Here is a 21,570-nt window from a genome sequence, read left to right on the forward strand (position 1 = left end):
TCGCAATTCAGGATTGGCCCCATTGCAGGAGAAGCCTATGGCAGATCTTGAAGTTAGGCTTCAAAGTCCGCCATATGTCAAACTAATAACTCTGTAACATACCCCATCTGGCCAAAAACACTAATATTTCATTGGACCACCTTGCTCTGATTACAGCATGCATTTACCATGGCATTGCTTCAATAATCTTATGCAATGTCACATTTATTTTTGCAATAATTTGTCCCTAGGATCTTCTATTGATGATGGGAAAGTCGGAGCTGTGTAAAGTCTTCTTGCGAATTGCATCGTCACCATCTTCAGATAGAAAAGTCAGTGGTACCAGAAATAACCCGATGACTCCTCACCCAGCATCCCAAGTCCTCTAACACTACATAGAATGTGTGCTATTAGTCCAGGTCCTGGCTGCCAAACAGCGATTCTTCTGCAATTTAGCAAATCACGCAAGCAGAAAATGCAGCAGCTGCTGGTCGCTCTAATAATGGTGATGGTCAGTCTGGAAAACACCACCTGTTCTCTGGAACATTATTACTAGAAAATGATGATAGGGATAGTGGAGGTTTTATAATTATCCGGTCATTTCAAATAGCTATATCTTCTTTCTGAATCGAATGGAAGATAGAGGTGGTAGTTTCCTATAAAAGTTGTATTGGTCAAATATGTATGCAGGTACATGGCAAATGTCAGAGGCAAAGAGCGAGTTACAAGAGGCCTGCATGCCCACCTGTTGGGCTGAACTTCATGAAGTCCACACATTAAAGTGTTTGTAAAAGATTACATCTAAAAGTGAAAGTGAATGGAAAGCTCCCCAGCAAGACACAAAGAATGGAGAGTTTTTACCAATAACCTACTCTAGCCATTGCTAACATTGTAAGTGATCTACATTCCTTATCAGCAATACAATCTTGACAAAGTGTCTAAGGCTGGGTATACACGTGCAATAATTTTCATAGTAAAGGATTTTTCACGATCCTTTTTAACGACTAAAGAAGATGCATGAACGAGCGATGGACATACAGTCTCGTTCTGCTCTATGGAGACGGGAGAACGATGGAGCAGAACCTCGCTGCGCTCTCTCCACTTCACTTTCTCTACCAGTTCAGCAGAGTGCTGCATTATTGGATTCCATGGCTTCAATATGGCGGAGGATGGCATAAGAATCCTTAGGGTGATATTCCACAGATTAACTCTTGGAAGATTTGGGCTGCTTGGTAGTTCTCACCTTGCGACTTAAGTTAAAATGTTACAAGCGGATCACTGGAGAGGAGCAGACTGGAGAAATGCTTCCTCTATCTTGATACAGACTGACGACATCCTCGTAAAGTAGACCTATCACCACATTTTTTGGTGGCTAAACCCTTTTTTATCATTTAAAAAAATGTTTATTTCTGTATTTGAAGAGGAGGATTGCGGCAGTAAAGACTGAATGGAAAACCTGCATCTTCCTGGCATACATATATCACAAATCCTAGGAGGCTGCAGGCTTCTCTTTCTGCATATGCCTGATCTCGAGCATGCGCAGGAGGGGCTTTCCTGGACTGTGAAGAAAAAGAACTGTGCATGAAATCGATTTTTTTTTTTACATTAACATAAGAAGAAGAACCAGGAAGAAGACAGAAAAAGATGGCGGCTCCCCTGTCCGGTTAATGCCGGAAAGAAGATAGGACAGCACAAGACTGACTCCAGTAAGATCTCAGAGTGATCAAAGGTTTTCCATTCATAAAGGTAAGTGATATATTTTTTTTTCTGAAAATTCTACTAGTTAACCTAGGCAAAGTCATTGGACTGGAATTTAGTTATTGGTTTATCCTTTATTTTTGACATGCCAAGAATGTATTTATGCACACTTGTGAAAGAATTAAAATTTTATAAAGAGCAGCACAATAAAAGTGGCCCATAAGAAGCATTAATAACATCTGTCCATGTATCAGTGCACACACAATACAAGGGTAAGATATTATTGCAATTTAGCTTCGGTCTGGAAGCTTATGACTGCGAAGTGAACATTCATGACGATACAACGGCACTTTGTGAAATGGCATCAGATAATATTGGGATTAAAACCATGTTAGGAAATGCGTGCCGTGCCTGGCTGTATGAAAATAGATGCAAAATGATTTTGGGAATACAGTAAATTCAGATTTTTAAACAAATTCTATGTTTTCCTGGAACAAATGATCATCTGAATCAGTCTTCGCCAACCACTGGTGGTCAACGAGAAAATTTTGGACATTATTTGCAATTTTTATGTTTTTTTAATAATAAACCAAAAATAATATTCTTATAAATTTTTATATTCTGAAGGACAATTTTCACCTTTATATTGCACTAAATTCACAAACTACTAGAGATGGAAAAACAAGGGAGGTGCAGCATGACGTCAGTGTAGTTTTAAGTTGTATGAGGCAACCATTGCCAAGCCATACGCTTCAGTATTGTTTCCGCATTATAACAGTGACCCCACTCCGAGAATAACAATTCTCATCCGATTGTTTTATTTTTTAAATCTTTTAGGTAAGTATGACCTTAACTGTGTCATTTCTTTAATGGTTTTATTTAATGGCATCAGATAGTTTGACTTTGATAAATATCTTTTCTTGTTTTGTCTTAGATTTGAATGAAATAAACCCATAATGAGTTAGAAAAACAAGTAATATTTTGCATTAGTAATACCAAAGATAATGCAACTAATATTATTAGTAACAATAGTAATATTTCACTTAACCAAGAACTGATCAATGATTTAGAGCCTCCACAGTCTTTGTCAGGCACCATTAGAAAATTCATAATAATGGTCCACAAGATTTAAAATGATGATCTTAGTGGTCCGTAAGGTCCAAAAGGTTGGTGCCCACCGATCTAAATCACACTGGTAACTTATTCCATGATAGTTATACATATGTAATCATTATCTGTCACTTACCGACAATGCCAAGCGCGATGTATCCCAGGATCACCACCACAAAGATGATGCAGCACAGAACATCTGTACAGTGCCTGTATACAAGGAACACAATAGATTAGAGACATGGAGATAGAAGACCTCTTTAAGTACTGGCTGCACAGCTTTCTTTAACATTATTAGACATCTTCCAGAATAGTACCACTCGTTTTTTTATTTACTCTTTATACATATCATGTTTCCACTTGTGTAGTCACTTGGAAGTCATTGACCTCTTCCATCTGTTCTTCTGTTGGTGAACCTGAATGCTACAGAGAGTGGAGCCATGTAATGTCATAGTGCCATACTCTGCAGTATTGTTCTGTAAATCCTGGGTGGGCTGATGATTAGTGTTGGTGTTCGAATTCAGGTTGTCCTTTTATTTGACCCAAATATGGCCGTTCGAATTCGGATAGACCTGACCCGAAAAACACGGGGATTCAACAGTGCGAATTCGGCGCTCAGAATTCCGGAAACCCTCTTTTAACAAGGTGACTCCCAGATGTCCAACCATAGGGAATAAGTACAGGGGTACATAATACTCCTTACTGGTTCCATGTACCCCTTACTGGTTCCCTGAAAGGTTAAAATATAAGTGCAAATAATGAGTCCAGACTTTAATGTGAAATGTATTCCCTAATAAATGTATGTGAACCTGCGGTCACAGCTGATTGGAGGCACGTAGATGCAATCAGCTGTGACTGCAGGCGTACTGACCTCATATGACCTCTCAATGGAGATTTTCCATTGAGAGGTCATATGAGTTCAGTACCCCTTCCCGATTTTTTTCTTGCCTTGTACAGTGTTGTGCAGAGCTGGGGGAGTCTTGACATGTCTTTTTAAACGTATTTGGAGGCTGTAGAAGCTCTACACAGTCAAGAAAAATAACCCGAATTACACCCTTATTGACTTTAATGGTGTTCGAATTCGACGTTCGATCGCCCGAACAATGTCAGACTATTCAATCTCAGTGTTCTCCCCAGAAATTTTTTTCAGCCGGGTGGTAGGAAGCTGTAGCCGGGTGGTAAAAAAGGGGGTGTGGCAAAACACGGCAAATTTAGTGCTCCCAGTTGTTTATGCCATGGGTATCCAGTAACCTCTTATTGTTTCAGTGTTCTACCTTCTTCCAATCAGGCAAGAAATCCGAGCTCGTGCTATGAGATGGGGGCGGGGCTGCCTGTGTCTCTTTCACATGAAGGCTGAACTGTGTTCTCACCTCTCATCGGCAGCAGCAATCCTCTGAACGGATGACACAGAGCAGCCTGAGATCCGTGCATCCCAGGATGAGAGCTGCTGAGAGCTGGGCGGGGTATTTAAATCAGCCGGGCGGAGCAACCGGCTAAAACCCTCTGGGGAGAACTATGAATCTAATAGCCGTCCAATCAAATAGTGAGATATTCGACCAACACTACTGATGATGTGCCTCTAGGAGGTATGTTTATGATGTTCTGCACACACAAAATATAGGTTGAATGATACTGTTAGAAGCAAATCTAATGAGAAAGAAATTTACAAAGAGTGGAAGCAGCTCCAGAGAAGTCTTCTAGTCAGGAATTGGAAGAGGTTATAAGTGAAGAAGTCATTTGTAGGTCATTGGGAGAGCAGAGATGGTCACTAGGGCTACATTTAGAGATTAGGAAGGAGAGGCAGCAGAGGAGGAGTGGTGGGAAGGATGGATGAGTCTGGCTGCAGCATTCATAATAGATTGTAGAGGAGAGAGTCGGGTTAGTGGAATACCAGAGAGGAGTATTGGTCGATTAGGAAAGAGATGATAAAGAGTTTGGTGGTCTCTGAGGATAGGTAAGGCAGATTTTGGAAATTTTGCGCAGGTGAAAGTGGCAGGACCAAGTTGATGGGGGTGATGGGGGTGTTGAGTTGATGGGGGTGAAGATGATTCTGTTTTGCCCATTTTGCGTTTTTAGAAACCTGTCAGCCATCCATAATGAGCTGGGCAACAGGCAGCATGAAACCAGGAGGGAGATAAGTCAGGGGTGGACAGATAGATCTGTGTGCCATCTGCATACATATAATATTGTAACAAGGTTTCAGTCTGATCACTGGGGAAAGGAGATTGAAGATATGTCTAATCCTGCCTGCAGCTGACTCAGGACATTATCTCAGCATAGGCAAAGTCACTGGACTGGAGCTCATGGGTGGCTGTTCAATAATATATTTATATATAATATATATCTATATATATATATATATCTGTTGCTGCATTTATTAGCATGTAAGGAATTTAAACAGAAGTCAGTGGAAGGTCCCCTTTACCCTTGCACCTGATTGGTAGGTCAACGTCGAAAATGCCAATCACCGGGGAATTTTACAAATTTCATTCCTAAATCATTGGCAGCTTCAGGTTCCGTCAAGCAGCTTAAAGTTTCCAGAATAGTTTTGTAGTAGCGCTGTGACATTCAAGGCTATTTCACAGCAGGGATTTTAATAAAACCAGAATTCCTTGCACGGTCCGACTCCCTGACAACACATCTCCCAGCTCAAACGTTTGCTCACTCCTTTACTTTTACTCCCAGCTCTCTCTAATTACCCTCCGGCAAGAAACTGAGAGTGTCAAAAAAAACTGGTGTGAGCCATATTAAATATTGAAATGCTGCTTTGCAAACTGCATCAGCAAAGGAAGGAAAGGAGGAGTGAGAGCCCCGAGAGGAGATTTGATTCTGTCTAGAACCTGCCATGGCACTGATATCAGCTGCAACGCAGGAAAAAAAAAGAGATTAGATTTTTATCACAAGGTGAAAGCACAGTCACCCATTCTAAAATAATTTGTGACATTTCAGTTATGCAGCTCTGCTACCTTGGGGGAAAAAATGTCTTAAAGTGGAAGTGCAGTTAAAAAAAACAAAATGATAAAAAGAAAGTGTATAGCTAGGGTTTTGTGTGGCAAAGAAAAATTATACTGTAAAGTTTACGCCTAAAATACAAGTTGCCAACAATGAATCTTCCAAATGATTTTTTTAGCATGGGGAGATTGATCAATTGACTAGACAGTGAAATCCCCCAATTAAACACATTGACACACGACTCTGCAGCACCTCCGCATGCCGAACTCTGCACAGGATTGAACTTTCATCTACTACAGAGACTGCGCTGTGTATTCAGATACATATTGTGACATCCCATATTCAATGATTCCAACTTTTGAAAAATGCTCTCATCAAATCTCCTGAAGAAGCCCTTAGGCGAAACGCGTCGGGTTAAGGAACGTTCTGTTTTGATTTAGGGATTTCACTGTCTAGCCAATTGGTCTATGTGGGAGAGACCAAATTAAATCATTTGGCTGATTCATTGTTGGAAACTTGTATTTTAAGCTTGAACTTAAAAATATAGTTTTTCTTTCCTGTACAAAACCCTAGGTGTACTCTTTCTTTTTATCATTTATTACCCGAGAGGGGAGAGGCCATATTTAATTACATGGATATTGGGAATAGCACCATTTATTAGTTCTATAAAAAAAGAAAAGGCGTCCAAGGGTCCTTACGCATGCATGATGGAAAAATGTATGATTGGCCACTCCTGGGTGCAAAGCAAACTGCTGCTGTGTGCCCAGGGGTGTCCAAGCATGCAACAGTTAACCGCATTAGTTCAAGGCTGAAGATGCAGCAAGGTTCTTCTAAAAAGCTGCACAGCATTCCAACGCAGCCATATGAATCCACATGCAAAAAATGGTTTCCAACCAAATGGTTCCCCCATTTACAAGCATGGTGATGCCATTGCTTTCCACTTACATTCATTGTAAATGGCACCCCAATGATCAGTGCAGTGCATACCACAGTGCACCACAACTCTTACCCAAAAAAGGGTTATTTGCATATGTGCTAAAATGTGAAAGGGCCCTTAATGTAAAAATATTGTAGATTGCCAAATTAGGCAATAAACAGAAGGTGCATAAAGACTTTTTTTTACCTACACTGGGCTTATTTGTGAATATCACACACACACATATATAATAGCAATTTTGCCTGGCCTGGCTTTTCAGATTTAAGCCTTTTCTTCCTAAAACTGTGCAGACAGAACTAAAATAGTCTCATTAAGCTACGCAGGCTCCTTTTCTCTGCAGGGCCCAGGTAGTAGCTCCATAAGTGTCAATAATGTATCTGGTTTGTCACTTTTAATCTTTTAATTACGTCCCCTTGCTGTGCGTTCTCCTGCATGCCAAGCACTTTGTTTGTTGGAGCTGTAGGCAGCTTCCCGCTGAAAATCCTCAGAACTTGTGTAAAAAACCCAGCCGGGCTTTGTTCACAGAAAAACTCTGACATTTCACAAATGACGGAAGTGCTTCCAACTCCGCACAGACATCTCTGCTCTTCCCGGTATAAATGGAAGGATTTGCAGACTGTGCCGCTGCTAATGGTTCTTATTTACCAAGTTCTAGCTGCCAAATGTTTTTAAAGTGAACTTGTACGGGTAAAAGCAGTCGGTTTATGTAAAGCCCAAATCTAGCTTTATATTTTAAAAAATATATAAAATTTGAATATATAAAAATATATTATTAAATATTGTCTTCAGTGTTCTTCCCAGGGTGCACTACCCGGCACTTTTCAGTTACCACCTGGCTTTTTTTGGGTGGTTACTGATGAGTTGGGCCAGGATACAGGGGCTGCCACCGGCCTACAATTTCTCCCCACCCAGCTTAAAACATTTTCTGCATTGGGCACTGGGCTTACAGGAGTTACAAACTAACCTAATAAATCTCTAATTCAACACTTAACATAACAATTGCCATCCCCTGAGTAGATAATAAACAAAATGAAGAAGAAAGCACAAAGAGGGGTTTTGAAAACAAAAAAAATATGAAAATCGATTGGTATACACAGAACAAATATTGAAGGCAGCTTGACATTGGAATATAGAGTGGTCCCTTCCCAACAGCTTATTTAGGTGGTTTTGGGGCATAAAACTAGACAAAAAGGTTTCTAAATACATGTGAATAGAGTTCATTAGTTCTCTAAAGAGAGTAAATACTTTTAGCTCTTAGGGAAGAATGTCCTTTAGTCTCTAATCCCGACACGTTTCACCTTATTAGGCTTCCTCAGGGGAGTGTCAGGCTATCATTTAACATTCTTTTCTTATGTACCTTGAGTGTAGAGAAGCATCTCCAGTGAGGGAATTGCTTGTTAATTCCTTATGTACAGTAGGTATGGAGGGGCATCTTCAGCCTAAAAATTGCATTCAAAGGTCAGAAGCCGTGCTTCCAAGTAGAGTATATCACCGGGAGAAGAGGAAACAGCAAGGCATTGTTGTATCTGCCAGCTGTTTTGATGTCAAACACTACTCTACTGTCCCATGCTCAGTCCTGAGCCACCATCCTATTTTAGGTCTCTTCCATCAATCAAAAGGATAACAAGGTCAAGGTAGTGGACTGGCAACTATGAAGCTCCGACCTCAATCCAACTGAAAATTTGTGGGCAGAACTGAAAAAGCATGTTCAAGCAAGAAAACTAACTACCTGTCCAAGGTACAACATTTTTCTATAGAGGAATGACCAAAATTCCATCAACTCAAGCTTGTGGAAGGGAACCCCAAGCCTTTGACCCAAGTTAAACAGTTTAAAGACAATAGTGCCAATTATGGGCAGGGTTTCATGTTAGTGGTGGACTGGCTGGTGGTTTCCATGCTTTGCATTCAGAGACGTGTTTGTTGCACCAATATGTCTATTCCACAAGAACTGAACGGCGTCAGCTGGACCCTTCACAAACAACCCCATTCTAACATTATACACATAAAAATGCTGCAGGGTGTAAAGAGCGTGGAATAGAAGAGAGAACGCTTACAACTGGGACATAAAATTAATGGGATCTTTAAAATGTTACAGTTGTCAGCAGAACATGAGGTCTTCTCCTCCTCCTGCGCCATTGTTTGTATCTGTTGGTCATTTGCAACCCTTGTTTATTGTACAGCGCTGTGTAATATGTTGGCGCTTTATAAATATAGTTTATTAATCTAAAACTGATCCATGGGCGTTTAATAAAAAAAGCCCTTTTTACCTATCTTTAAGTATTTAGCATTCGAGTAAACACGTAGCCCCAATAAGAGTGTATTACCTGGATCATTTATCCTCTGCTGCAAGCGGAATACCTCTCATTTGGCTGCACGCGCAGCTCTAAAGGATATTGGCAGCGCCGGCAGATCTGTAAAAACAGAAGATGAGGCTGCTCTGTATTCATTAAGCCGATGAACACTATGAATCACATGGAAACGGCACAGTCTCTGCGAGCGCTTGGAAGGGATAGAGCTGAAACGATGTCATTGTAATTTCGCAGAGAATGTGGGGGCATTCGTGTTACAGTGAGAAAATGTTTGACTAGTTGCATTTCTGGAATTTTTCCGGCTCCTCTTCAGTTGTGGCATCTGTCCGCCACGCACAATCCTACAAGTTTGGCAATGGGAACAAACCAGACAGCTTGGATGCTGTTTATAAAAACGCATGGGCCACAGAGAGAGGTCAGATTGAGACGTGTTAGTCACCGAGGCCCGTGCTGCTGCCAAACGCAAGATCTGTCCAGCGCGTGGAACGGATAGAAAATGTTTATCAGTTAATTGGGTTCATCTTTCATCTCAGATGTATCCAAAATTGGCTCAGTAAAAAAGACTTTAGCTGTTTAAATTGTTTTTTTGAATATTAATGTTCATGGGCCGTTGTGTAGTCTTTCCTGGGTTTGTGTAGACCAAGATGCAGTGGTAAAACTACAAATACATCTATTAAACAGTGGAGTCATTACAGAAGAATGTGCTCAGTACAAAAACTGGACCAAGCCCTTACTTACTGCATTTATGCCCTATAGGATCCCCTTTATCCACCTTACTGCCCCTCTATGGTGTTCCCTGCAAACTTGTAGTAATCCTGAACCCTAAATTAAATGACTTTTTGTTAAGTATATAATCAAATAAAGTATCTTATGTGGTTCACAGCTGATATTAAAAAAGTCATAAGTAACAAGAAAAGGGCATTCCAAAAAGGTAAAAATGAAGGATCACCTTCATCATTTGAAAACTATAAAGAATACAACAAAAGATGTAAAAAGGAGATAAAATGTGGAAAACTTCAAAATGAAAGACAGATTGCAAAGGAAAGTAGGGCAAACCCCTTTTTTTTTAAATATAATAATAGCAAAAATATCAGATCTGACCATGTAGGCCCCTAAAGGATGTCTCTGGGTTGGGGATAAAGACAAGACAGATTTACTAAACACTTTTTTTAGCTTTGTGTACACAAAGGTAAATGGCAGAGCTCAAGTCCAAATTCATAATATCAATGTCACTGCCTTAAATGAGTCACAATGGCTCAGCATTAAAACAGCTGGGAAAAATTAAGGTTGAAAAAGCACCAGGACCTGATGGATTACATCCACGTGTCCTCAAAGAGCTGAGCTCAGTTATTTCAAAGCCAATATTTCTAATTTTTAGAGATTCTTTAGTCACTGGCAAGGACCCAATGCATTGGCGTTAAGGCCAATGTGGTTCTGATCTTCAAAAAGGGAACAAAGTCATTACCAGGTAACTACAGACAGGTTAGTTTAACGTCCATAGTTGGAAATATCCTAGAGAGTTTGATAAAGAACCACATAGAGGAGTATCTGCTAGAAAATAATATTGTAAGTGATAATCAGCATGGCTTCAAGAAAGACCGAAGCTGTCAAACAAGCATTGGTCAGAACACATCTGGAATATGCAGTCCAGTTTTGGGCACCAGTTCACAAAAAGGACATTGTTGAATTGGAGAAAGTGCAGAGAAGGGCAAGTAAACTAATAAAAGGACTGGAGGAGCTCAGCTATGAGGAGAGATTAGCTGAACTGAATCTATTCTCCCTTGAGAAGAGACGTATAAGGGGGGATATGATCACCCTGTATAAATAAGCTCCAGATAAGGAAGGGATTCTTCACTGTAAGGTCTGTGAAAATGTGGAATCGTCTCCCTCAGGAAGTAGTTTCAGCAACTACTATAGATTACGTTAAGAAAAAGCTGGATGTTTTTCTAGAAGCACAGAATATAAATAGATATTGAGGATTTAAAGTAAAAATAACTGACTTTTGATCCAGGGAACATCCGATTGCCTCATGGAATCAGGAAGGAATTTTTTCCCAGTTGAAGCAAATTATACCAGGGTTTTTTTTTTGCCTTCCTCTGCACCAACTAGTTCTATTGTGTTTTATATCTGGGATATATTTATTTCCCTAGTGGTTGAACTTGATGGACTTATGTTTTTTTCAACCTAACCTACTATGTAACTACTGTATGTAACTATCCTAAACACCTCCTATGCTCTTTTATTCATAAATCCGTCTCTCTGATCTTCAGGTGCCTTTTTAAGCCAATTCTCGTCTACTTGCACTTACTCCTTCATTGGCTGAAAATCGTCGCTTAAGATTAGATTCCTGATAGTGACAACAATGAGCCCTGCCTATAAGGAATTTGTCTGCAAGGCTGCTCCTAGTCCCCACAAGATAATATGTGATAGGATGGAAGACGGTGCTCATCCCATAACAAGATGTATCTGAACAAGTACCCTCAAAATTGGCAATACTATTAAAAAGCTGACATGAAATATTAATGGTTAGGTTTGGATCTTCTTTAAGCAGAACAGACAAGTTTCATTGGATCCTCCAAAGCAGAGCTCAGCAAGATGATGGAAACTGATCTTGTGCTTTCCCATATGGCTCCATCAATGGGTCATAGAATCAATTATGAAATACGATAATTATGTATTTTTATAGTGCCAACATCTTACGCAGCCCTTTGCAATTAATCCAAAATCACCAACTGTCCTTTAGGAGCTAATGATGGCAATTTTTTTGGGAGGAAACTAATAAACCAGCCACTATGTTTTGGGAGTGTTGGAAGAATTCAATGCAGATGCTGGGGGGGCATGCAAACTCCATACAAACAGTACCCTGGACCCTTTTGCTACATATCATGAGTGCAAGCCTTTCAGCCACCATGATGGATTAGGAAATATCTCTATGCCAGCTCACAATTTTTGTTATCCTCAGCTGGTCTATATTTGCATGTTGAGTGATTTGCTTAGGATTATATTTATCTTCAAGGCCTCATTGTGGGAACAGAAAAGTCTTGCTGGCAAACCTTTAAGTTGCATTACTGCAGCCCTTGCCCCATGACAGTCTATCCACCTGCAAGGGGGTCTTCTATTTAAGTCAGGAGAACCAACACCATTATGGGCAAACTTTTATTAGGTTTTGGATACAGTAACAAATGGTTAAAACCACTGTCAGGATATTCTAAGTTGTCTTTTAGGATTTTCTTGGCAATATTACTCTTGATTTCTTGTCTCAAAAAACATAACATGATGTTGGCATGGTGGCTTAGCGGTTAGCACTCTTTGCAGCGCTGGGTCCCAGGTTTGAATCTCGGCCAGGACACTATCTGCATGGAATTTGCAGGTCCTCCCCATGTTTGTGTGGGTTTCTTCTGAGTGCTCCGGTTTACTTCCACACTCCAAAAACATGCAGTTAGGTAACTGGCTTTCTCCCAAAAATTGACTATATTAAACACGCATGACTATGGTAGGGACATTAGATTGTGAGCTCCTTTGAGGGACAGCTAGTGACATGACTATGGACTTTGTAAAACGCTGCGTAATATGTCGGCGCTGTATATATACTGTGTAAAAATAATAAGAAGAAGTGTTAATTACTGAGACAATGGTCACAGGAGCAGGTGCTCCCAACTAGAGTATTCTCTCCATTCCAGTTCTGGTGACAACTACAATATATTGGATCACCCAATATTTTTATGTTCCTTTGATAATGGCCAAAAGCACAAATGGGAAAGGTAAGTGTCCCTGTTGAGAACAGATAGCAAAGAAAAGCCTAACACCTTTTATACTTTATTCTATAGTAAATAAATATAGTTAGTTGTAGACATAATTTAAGCTTGTATGGATGTCCTCAATGCAACCCTTGGAAATAGCTGCAAGATATGAACTCTTAAATCTATAACCAGCAAAATGCAATAATCAGAGAACAATATTATGCTGAAGTGTCCCAAGAGACCCATTTATTCCTCCACCACAATATTGCCTGTATAGAGAAGGTGAAGCCAGTCTGCCAATCACAGCCAGGGTACCAGACACCTGTGCCCTTTGTGTGGTGCATATGGGCCACTGGTATCGGAATATGATAGCCGTCTTTGGGAGACTTTTGCCAATAAAAAAAGAACAGCATTTGCATAATATTACAATTGCTCCTTATTCTGCATGTTTTGGGAACAGAAGGGGTGCAGTGCATTATAAAGGAACCATTAAGTCTGCAAACGGGCAATAAAAGCCTCAAGGGAGACATGTACAGAAAAAATATGTAGGCTGCCATCCAAAAACCTAAATACTTTAAATCTTTGACCAGGAACAAGCATGCAATTCAACACTTCTTTATATTCTTGTTGTGGGTCAGTAATTCAAAGGGTAATAAACAGTGGTGCACAGCTAAATATTTATGGAAGGAGGTCAGCAATAGCAGCCACCATTTATATCCTTGCAGGTCCACTTTATTTATATATAGGTGTCCCTTTATAGCACAATGGAAGCACTATTAGCAAATTGGACCCCTTCAAAACACACACACTTGTTGGAAAATCTATGAATGGCCTTTATGGGCTATGATACAATGGAATAAACAGTTACCCAGATCATTGGCCAAGTCCTACATAAAATCTCAGTTGGCAAACTGATACCCTTTTGGAGGGCCACTTATTGATCTCAGGTTCCAAATATGAAATATTAATACAGACATTCCCCTAGAGTTTGCTTGGAGTTCTCAGAACTTTTTCTGAATGACTTTCACATGAATAGTACTGTCATAGTTCTGGGGTACCATTGCTAGAACCAGTTGGATGGAGGGGGGGAGTATTCTTCCTATTGTCCACCAACATAAAGGACATTTTTCTCAAAGAATGTCAATTAACTGAATTTAGCAGGGGTTCCCCAAGACCTGAAAATTGTTCCAAGAGTTCAGAAGGGTGAATAAATGTGCCATATTTTTCATATTCATCACCTTGGAAATACAATTTTTTCTCATCTCTGATTATAATAAAATAATTCAGTCTATAATAAAATAAAATACAATAATAAAATAAATCATGAAAATGGACCTGATATATTAAGGCTGGAGAATATAGACCAGGGGTGTCAAACTCTGGCCCGCGACATCCTTTTTTTGGCCCCCAAAGGAATCCTAAATATGAACTGCAGCTGGCCCTCCGCTGCACTGAAATTGCACCGCTACTACAATTCCAGGCATCACTTGCATCTCTAGACCAGCGGGCTCTCTGCGTATGGGTGGCCCCACATTGGACTGTTTTATAGACGGAAGTAATGCCAGGATTTGTAGTAGGGGCACTATTTCAATGAAGAGAAAGTTCCAGCGGTGGGACACTCATAAGATTTAGCCCCGGATTGGCCGCCTCTGGCATTTCCAGCACTCCCCATCAGCTACACGTGGGGGGTGCCAGGAGGCTTTTGGAGTTACAGGGGCTTCATGTTTAGCGCAGACAGATTTCCAAAGCATCTTTTTTCAATAAATTTCAAGGTTGGTCCACAACTTTGTCTACGTTTTTAATTTTGGCCCACTGTGTATTTGAGTTTGACATCCCTGATATAAACTTTCAAAGGGGAACCTGGGTGATTCAGCAAACCTTTTCTGGATATTTTTGCAAATAGATGACAAATGTTTTCAATCCTGAACCAGATCCAGTCCAATTTGCTGGATCACCCAGGTTCACCCATGATAGTCTCTCTTCTTCAGCTTTGGAGAACTTTAATAAATCAAAGCTAATGTATAAATAACATAATACATTTTATATGAAGCACATTGCTTATTTACGGTACCTGTTTCCGATGGGTCCTTTAAACTTTGGATCAAATTTCCTTGGTTCACCTACAAAAAAAGAAATAAAAATTATGGTAATTTCATAAACAAAAAAAAATACATTTCGCAACTGATAATAGAAATCAGATGTATTTGGCAGTCCTATAAGATTACCTGTCCTCTAATTCCAGACTTAAACGGTTTAGATCAGATTACTTAGATTACTTCTAAACATCATTAAAATCCACAACAAGAGGACCCTGCCCAAAGGAGCTTACAATCGAAGATGCTTTCTCCATGCTTTCTGGGAATCCTGCGGAGCTCACACTATTCATCACTTTATAAATGCAGCGGTAGTAGTAATACCATCAGTAACCAGCAGGGTTTACCAGTTAATTCATGAACTCCTATTCACATTTGCACATTTTGAAGGATTCACTGCATTGCTGCACCTGGATTATTGGCTTGTTATTAATAGGTCAAAGACAAGGGTGTAGTGGGGCAGGCAGGGGTGGGAATGCTGTGCCCTCACTTTTTTCGGGAATGGGCAAGCGTGCCTACTCCTGTTTTGCAAAGAATTCTTTGGTGGTCCGTGGCCCTGGCCGGTCTGCCCCCCAGCAGGGTCAGGAGAAGGACTCCCCTGGGGGGCACACTGGCCAGGGCCACGGACCATGTCTCCGGTATGGTATTGCAGGCTCAGGCAGTGGGCGGGTTGTTTCTCTGATCACAACCTCAGACCTGCGATGGCAGAGTGGGCCGATTCTGGTATCATGACATCACTTTGGGGGAGGTTTCTTCCCCTTTGATTGACACATAGGCAGGGCTTTAGTTGGGTGGGCACGTTATGGGTTGTACAGTGCCCCGTCTTTTTTTATGACTACACCCCTGGTCAATTCTACTCTGAATGTCTGGGTGTTAGCACAAGAACTCTACAGTAGGGGGCTCCACTCTCATTATGTTTAAAGTTGCCCATGTTTATCCCAGGTTCACATAAAAGACCTGCCTCCTCCCTAATCCTGTAAGCCACTTCTTCTTTTGCCTGCAGGAACAAGCACATCTGGTACTCCCAGGTATAGGGGACCATGTGACGCTCTTTTGGTCCTCCCACAATAAAGAACTGGATCTGTGAGGACCAATCATAAGTCCTATGGCTGTCATGTGACAGCAGGATGGGAATCCTTATAAGGACACAGTTAACTTAGAGCTTCTGCTCCCTTCAAAAGGTAAATGGGGTGAACGATTATTATAGGCAATGCAGAGAAATGGCATTTCAGTGAACCATTTGCTTTCACCTATGCAGGTAGATTCACTTAATGCTGAACTTCAAAGGAAAAACCAAACACACAGAGAAAATACATTTAGGGGGCTGTGTTGGCTGCCAATGAATTTGTATTTCGGTGGATTTTTGAGAATTTCACATCTCAATCATACAACAGATCTGACTATTCTCTATTCTATATCACAAGTCTTGTCCCTCATCCAGATTGTGACTGGACAGTGAAAAGAGAAGCAGAAGACTGATAAGCTCATCTCGCTGTCACTTTGCAAGCAACTTATACAGGAATTCCATAGAGACAATAGAGAAGTAAGTGTTGTCACCCAGGATAAAGAATTGTAATATTTGCATTTGAGTTATCAAAATGAAAACTAAAGCAGCCACTATATCTACGTTTAGCAGTATATTAAAATTCATTATTTGGAGTTATTTGCTTCAAAACTCAGCTATCCTCCCACGGGGTCCTTACAAAGTTCCCGGAATGCCTGAATTTCATTGTCAGTTCTGAAAGTGATGAATTAATGCAGAAACTTTAAAATGAATGTAAAGTATCTAAATTCAAAGCAGCTTTCACCATCTAAAGACTTCTGGCCTTTAAAGAAGATCCAAAATCAATAACTAAAATCCTTGTATAAGCCTCAGCATTTTAATGTCATTTCCAGAGCTGTATTCAGCCTTTTGATTTCCGAAGCTTTATTAGAAGAATATTTGGTGATTCTGCCAACAAGATCTTTGTTCTGCAACTCGCTGGGGCAAATCTCTCCCAATTGTGCCCCTGAATGGTTACCCCATCACATTTGGTAGGGACAAGTGGTGGTGCCAACATTCCTTGGGCCGTTGTGGTCTGCCATTGTCTGGATCCTATGATGGGCAGCTGGGGATGGATGGAGGCAGCATGTAGCTGCAAAATCATGGAAGAGATCAGCAAACCTCTTCTACTGGAGAACCAAATCCCTCTTTTCACCATAGTTGTGCTTTGGGAATTGTATGCTACACTTAGGCTACATACACGTCAGATGATTCCGAAAATCTGACATGTGTATGGAAGTCCCCCAATGACATTCATCAATCTGGCACGGCAGACTGATGAACGACTGCTGTGCACTCCTATAGGAGAGAGCACAGCAGGGTGCTGCTTCTATTCTCTGTTCTCCATAGAATAGAAATGCACTGTTTATAAAACGCTTGTTCATTTATCTGACACTGGAAACAATTATCTGACGTCCATCAGATGTCTGTCAAGGCCTCGGGAGCACTTTTATAAAGCAGGTGACTATGCTGATTGGCAGTAAGAAAACTTTGGTTACTTACATCACTTTTATATATCACTATTTATAACAGTGGTGACCAACCGACACACAATCATTGCAACAATCGTGAGTTCGTGAACTGGCGACCCCTACTGTTTACTAACGGTAGTACTACTGCTACTTTTATAAATGTGATCAATAGCATTTGAAGAGTTGAAGGCACTTTTGAAGAGTTCAACACATCTTAAAAGTGGTGATGCACCAAAGGAATGAATAGCATTCAAATGTGGCAAACAGTTACTTCAATTCTAGTAAATGGAGCTTCTAATCACCAAATTTGTGCACTGATAGTCCCCATAAAAAAAATATCTGATTGCCATCTGCTTTTATAAAAGATTCATAGATTGTAAACTCTTCGGGACAGAGTCCTCCCCTCCTCCTGTGTCACTGTCTGTATCTGTCATTTGCAACCCCTATTTAATGTACAGCGCTGCATAATATGTTGGCGCTATATAAACATTGTCTATTAATAATAAAAGTAGCAATGAAAAAATTGCCCCATCCAAGCTCTAAATTATTGCATTAGATATTTTAAAACCTGATATATAGAGGAAGTGGTGGAAAAATATGCACCAGTGGGTTTAACCAATAGTTTTTCTTATGGTCAATATGGTTCAATAGCATTTTCTTATGGTCCTCCGCACATATGGTTTCATGGCAGGGTGCGTCTATTTCCTATAAACTTTTCTCTAGAACTTGTCCCTCTGTGATGTGGGAAGGTTGGAAGGAATGCGGTACACTCCCTACTGAAGTCACACCAGTGACTTTGTATCATTATGGGGGAGGTTGGGGTGGTGGTGGCCTTACCCTTATCATAACGGCATTAATCTCAAGGTATGTTTGTTCTGTAGAGTTGCGGCACATTTATAATCACAATGGAAGGCGGCAAAGTAAAAATCAGTCTATAAACATACATGTATCGGTGATATCACTTCCCCTAAACATGTGTTATTGTCACGCAAAAGCATGGCCACCATGGCCACCAAACACCCTATACATCCCAACATCATCCAAAAAGAAAATGGCCTGGTGATGGCAAAATTACCCATAGAGAAGAGCTCATATCTGTCCCTGGAAGTGCCCCCAGCTTTTCGGAAATATCCACATAGGGACAATTAATTTTCTCAATGTATTCATAGAATTCCGCTTAGTAATGCTGGATGATGTTTTATGCCATGCTTAGTCTTTATTTCACTATGAGTCCACCAGACAGGGAAAGTCTGATTGAAAACAATGGACTTTTGTAGTTTTCAAAGTGGAACTATCAGTAAAAAAAACACTTAGGCTAGGTACACACATGCAATGGTTCTTGTCCAATAATCAGCTCAGGGCTGATATCAGACGAGATTCTTGCGTGTGTACAGAGCTCGCCATCAATCGCCCGAACGACCGTCCAAGCCGATCCATGGACGATGGACCACAAATGATCGTAATGAAAGTGAAGTGGGGAGAGCACAGCAGGGTGTTGCTCTGTGGTTCTCCCCTCTCCATAGAGCAGAACGGTGCTGTATGTACAGAGTTTACTCATGCATCGTGCAGTTGTTAGTCATTGGAAAGAGTCATGAAAGATCCTTTCCAATGACAATTATTGCACGTGTGTACATAGCCTTAAGCCTCATACACACGTGCAATAATTAACCGTTCACAATCCTTTCCAACCACTAAGGAGTGCACGGTGCATGAACAAGCTCTGTACATACAGCATCGTTCTGCTCTATGGAGAGAGGAAGGGGAGAATGATAAAGCGGCACCCTACTGCGCACTTTCCTCCTTTCCTTGCATTAGAATCGTTCGTTGTCCGTGGATCCACCAGGACGGTCGTTCGGATGATGGACAACGGTGTGGTACACACACCAGATTCTTGTTCGATATCAGCCCTGAGCCGATTATCGTACGAGAACCATTGGCCGTGTGTATGTAGCTTTACTCTTATAGGTGGAAAGCCGTTGATCTTCTTGGGATTCTAGTCTTCAGTCCCGCACTATCCTGTCTTCCTTCTTCTGACTGGACACCAGAAGCCACCATCTTCTCCCGTGTTCTTCTTCCTATGTTACCGGGCCTCAAACTGTGCAGGATCAGGTGATACACCTTTCGAGTTATGTAATAAAAAGTGCTAATTTCACTACGCATCGGTGGGATCGGCGCTTTATTTTTTTACATTCCATGAAAGCCACTTCGGCACATGCCTGATTTTGGAGCAGTCTGCAGCCTTCTGGGATATGTGACTTATGTATCCCAGGAGCCTCTGGGTTTCCCATTTAGTCTTTACCGCCACGGCAGTAAGGATGAAAAGGGAGGGGCTTCACCATCACATTAAAGAATACAAAAAACCTTTATTAGAATATAAAAAAATTAGTCACCCTTTTTAAATAAAAAAAAATGTTTTGTTGGGTCCATGCCCAAAGTGCTTGTGGCCAAAAAGAAAAAAACATGTAGGTGACTCCTAGGTCCTGTAGGTGACTTGAGAAATTGGTTTGTTCATGGAAAGAATTAAAATAATAATGGGGTTTTCCTTGTATCAGACATTTAAAGAATAACTAAACCGCAAAAAAATAAATCGTTTTTTCACCAGTCTATATTTTCCACAGGTTATTCTGAGAATATCATACTTCCTATTCCTGGGTGGCTACGCTCACTCATTTATTGTATTTATGGAGGGAGCCACCCCGGCTGTTTTTGTTCTTATTATATGTATGATGGGAGATTAGTAAATCACACAATACAGATAGCATTTACATCTAGTTTGCTCACAGGAAGTGACAAGGACACCGCAAGATTAACAAATATTTTCTGTACCTGCTGGGAATGTTCTTAAAATCGAATCCACGGACTGGTAACATTTTTGTGGTTCGGTTTAGTTTTTTTTTCAGGGGCATTTAGGCTCATTTAGGATTTTTGATTTATTGTGATGCACTTAAAGCAGAACTAAACCCTGGGGATGCTCACCTGTCCCCATTCTGGCCATCTTCTGCCCTATTCATTTCCGGATCCCAGTCTTCACCTTGATTGGCTGGGCTGGCATGACGTGACTCTCAGTTTATCCAGCTTTGGCACCCTCAAAGGAAGTCAGATATTCCTGGCTACAAACGCTGAGCTGCGCATGTGTAACTTATCGAAATTTGACAGATGGGCAGCGATCAGCCAGGTAAGAATACTTATTAGGAAATGGACATTGTCTGTCCCCTTTTGCAAAAAAGAACCAGCCTGCTTTAATTTTTTTAATTTTTAGGTTTGGATTTTCTTTAGGTGTGAATGGGCCCCTAATGACAGGTCCACTTTAAGGCAGCCTCTTTGTATGTACTAACTGCATAACTCATTAACTAGGAGACTTTGTACTCTATTGTTGTAATAGAAAACCCTTATCTGCACCATGCCAGCCCAGATCTCAGCAGCTGATGTCCCGGCTATTCATGGAAACCTGTATTTAAGTCAGGAAACTTCCCAGTGAGCGTGCTTTAGGTAAAGGAAAAAATAATCTGAACGCTACTTAACTATTCACTGTTACTGTAACAATCTGGAACAAGAATGTGTCATAAATAAAACTGCTCCAATTATAAAGTGCAGACACCTCAATGTGCCTGAGTATGTCTGCTGCAGTATATAACACCATGCATTTTCATCCAAATTCTAGGCTATTCTGACAAGCAGTAATGATAGTACTGAAAGGATGAGCACACCTAGTGGTGAAAAGAAATTACTGCAGGAGGACAGCACTAGAGAGGAGGTAAGTAATAAGCTTGGAGGAAAACTGGGTACACACATGCAATAATTGTCGTTGGAAAGGATCTCTCACGATCCATGCATCCATGTTTCCATGAATAAGTAGTGTACATACAGCACCGTTCTGCTCTATGGAGAGGGGATGGGGAGAACGATGGAGCGGCACTTGCTGCGCGCTCTCCCACTTCGCTTTCATTGCGATCGTTCGTCGTTCAACGGCCGTCGATCTGCCAGGATGGTCGTTCGGACCATAGACGAAGGGCAGTGTACACACGCCAGATTCTTGTCCGATATCGTCCCTGAGCCGATTATCAGACGAAACACATTGCAATTGTGTACATAGCCTTAGGTTTCAAGGCCAATATACACTAGAGATTATTATTATTATTATTATTATTATTATTATTAATAACCACCTGAGCGTTACACTGAGGTCTAGATTTCTGTACCAAAAGTGATCCACTGTTTTTCATGAAATTTTTTTTTTA

General features: G+C 40.8%; 1 protein-coding gene across 5 annotated transcripts in view; it reads right to left on the bottom strand.

The window, feature by feature from the left end:
• SLC44A5 (solute carrier family 44 member 5) overlaps positions 1-21,570 on the bottom strand; it is a 115,430-nt gene that overhangs the window by 44,648 nt on the left and 49,212 nt on the right. For all 5 annotated transcript variants that reach the window (XM_072419488.1, XM_072419491.1, XM_072419487.1 and 2 more), the window contains 2 exons: positions 14,797-14,845; positions 2,924-2,997 (listed from right to left, as the gene is read on the bottom strand). In XM_072419488.1, the coding sequence (XP_072275589.1) occupies positions 2,924-2,997; positions 14,797-14,845 (123 nt within the window). The remainder of the gene's footprint in view (positions 1-2,923; positions 2,998-14,796; positions 14,846-21,570) is intronic.

Source organism: Pyxicephalus adspersus, chromosome 8 (genome assembly GCF_032062135.1).
Source record: "Pyxicephalus adspersus chromosome 8, UCB_Pads_2.0, whole genome shotgun sequence".
NCBI lineage: Eukaryota > Metazoa > Chordata > Amphibia > Anura > Pyxicephalidae > Pyxicephalus > Pyxicephalus adspersus.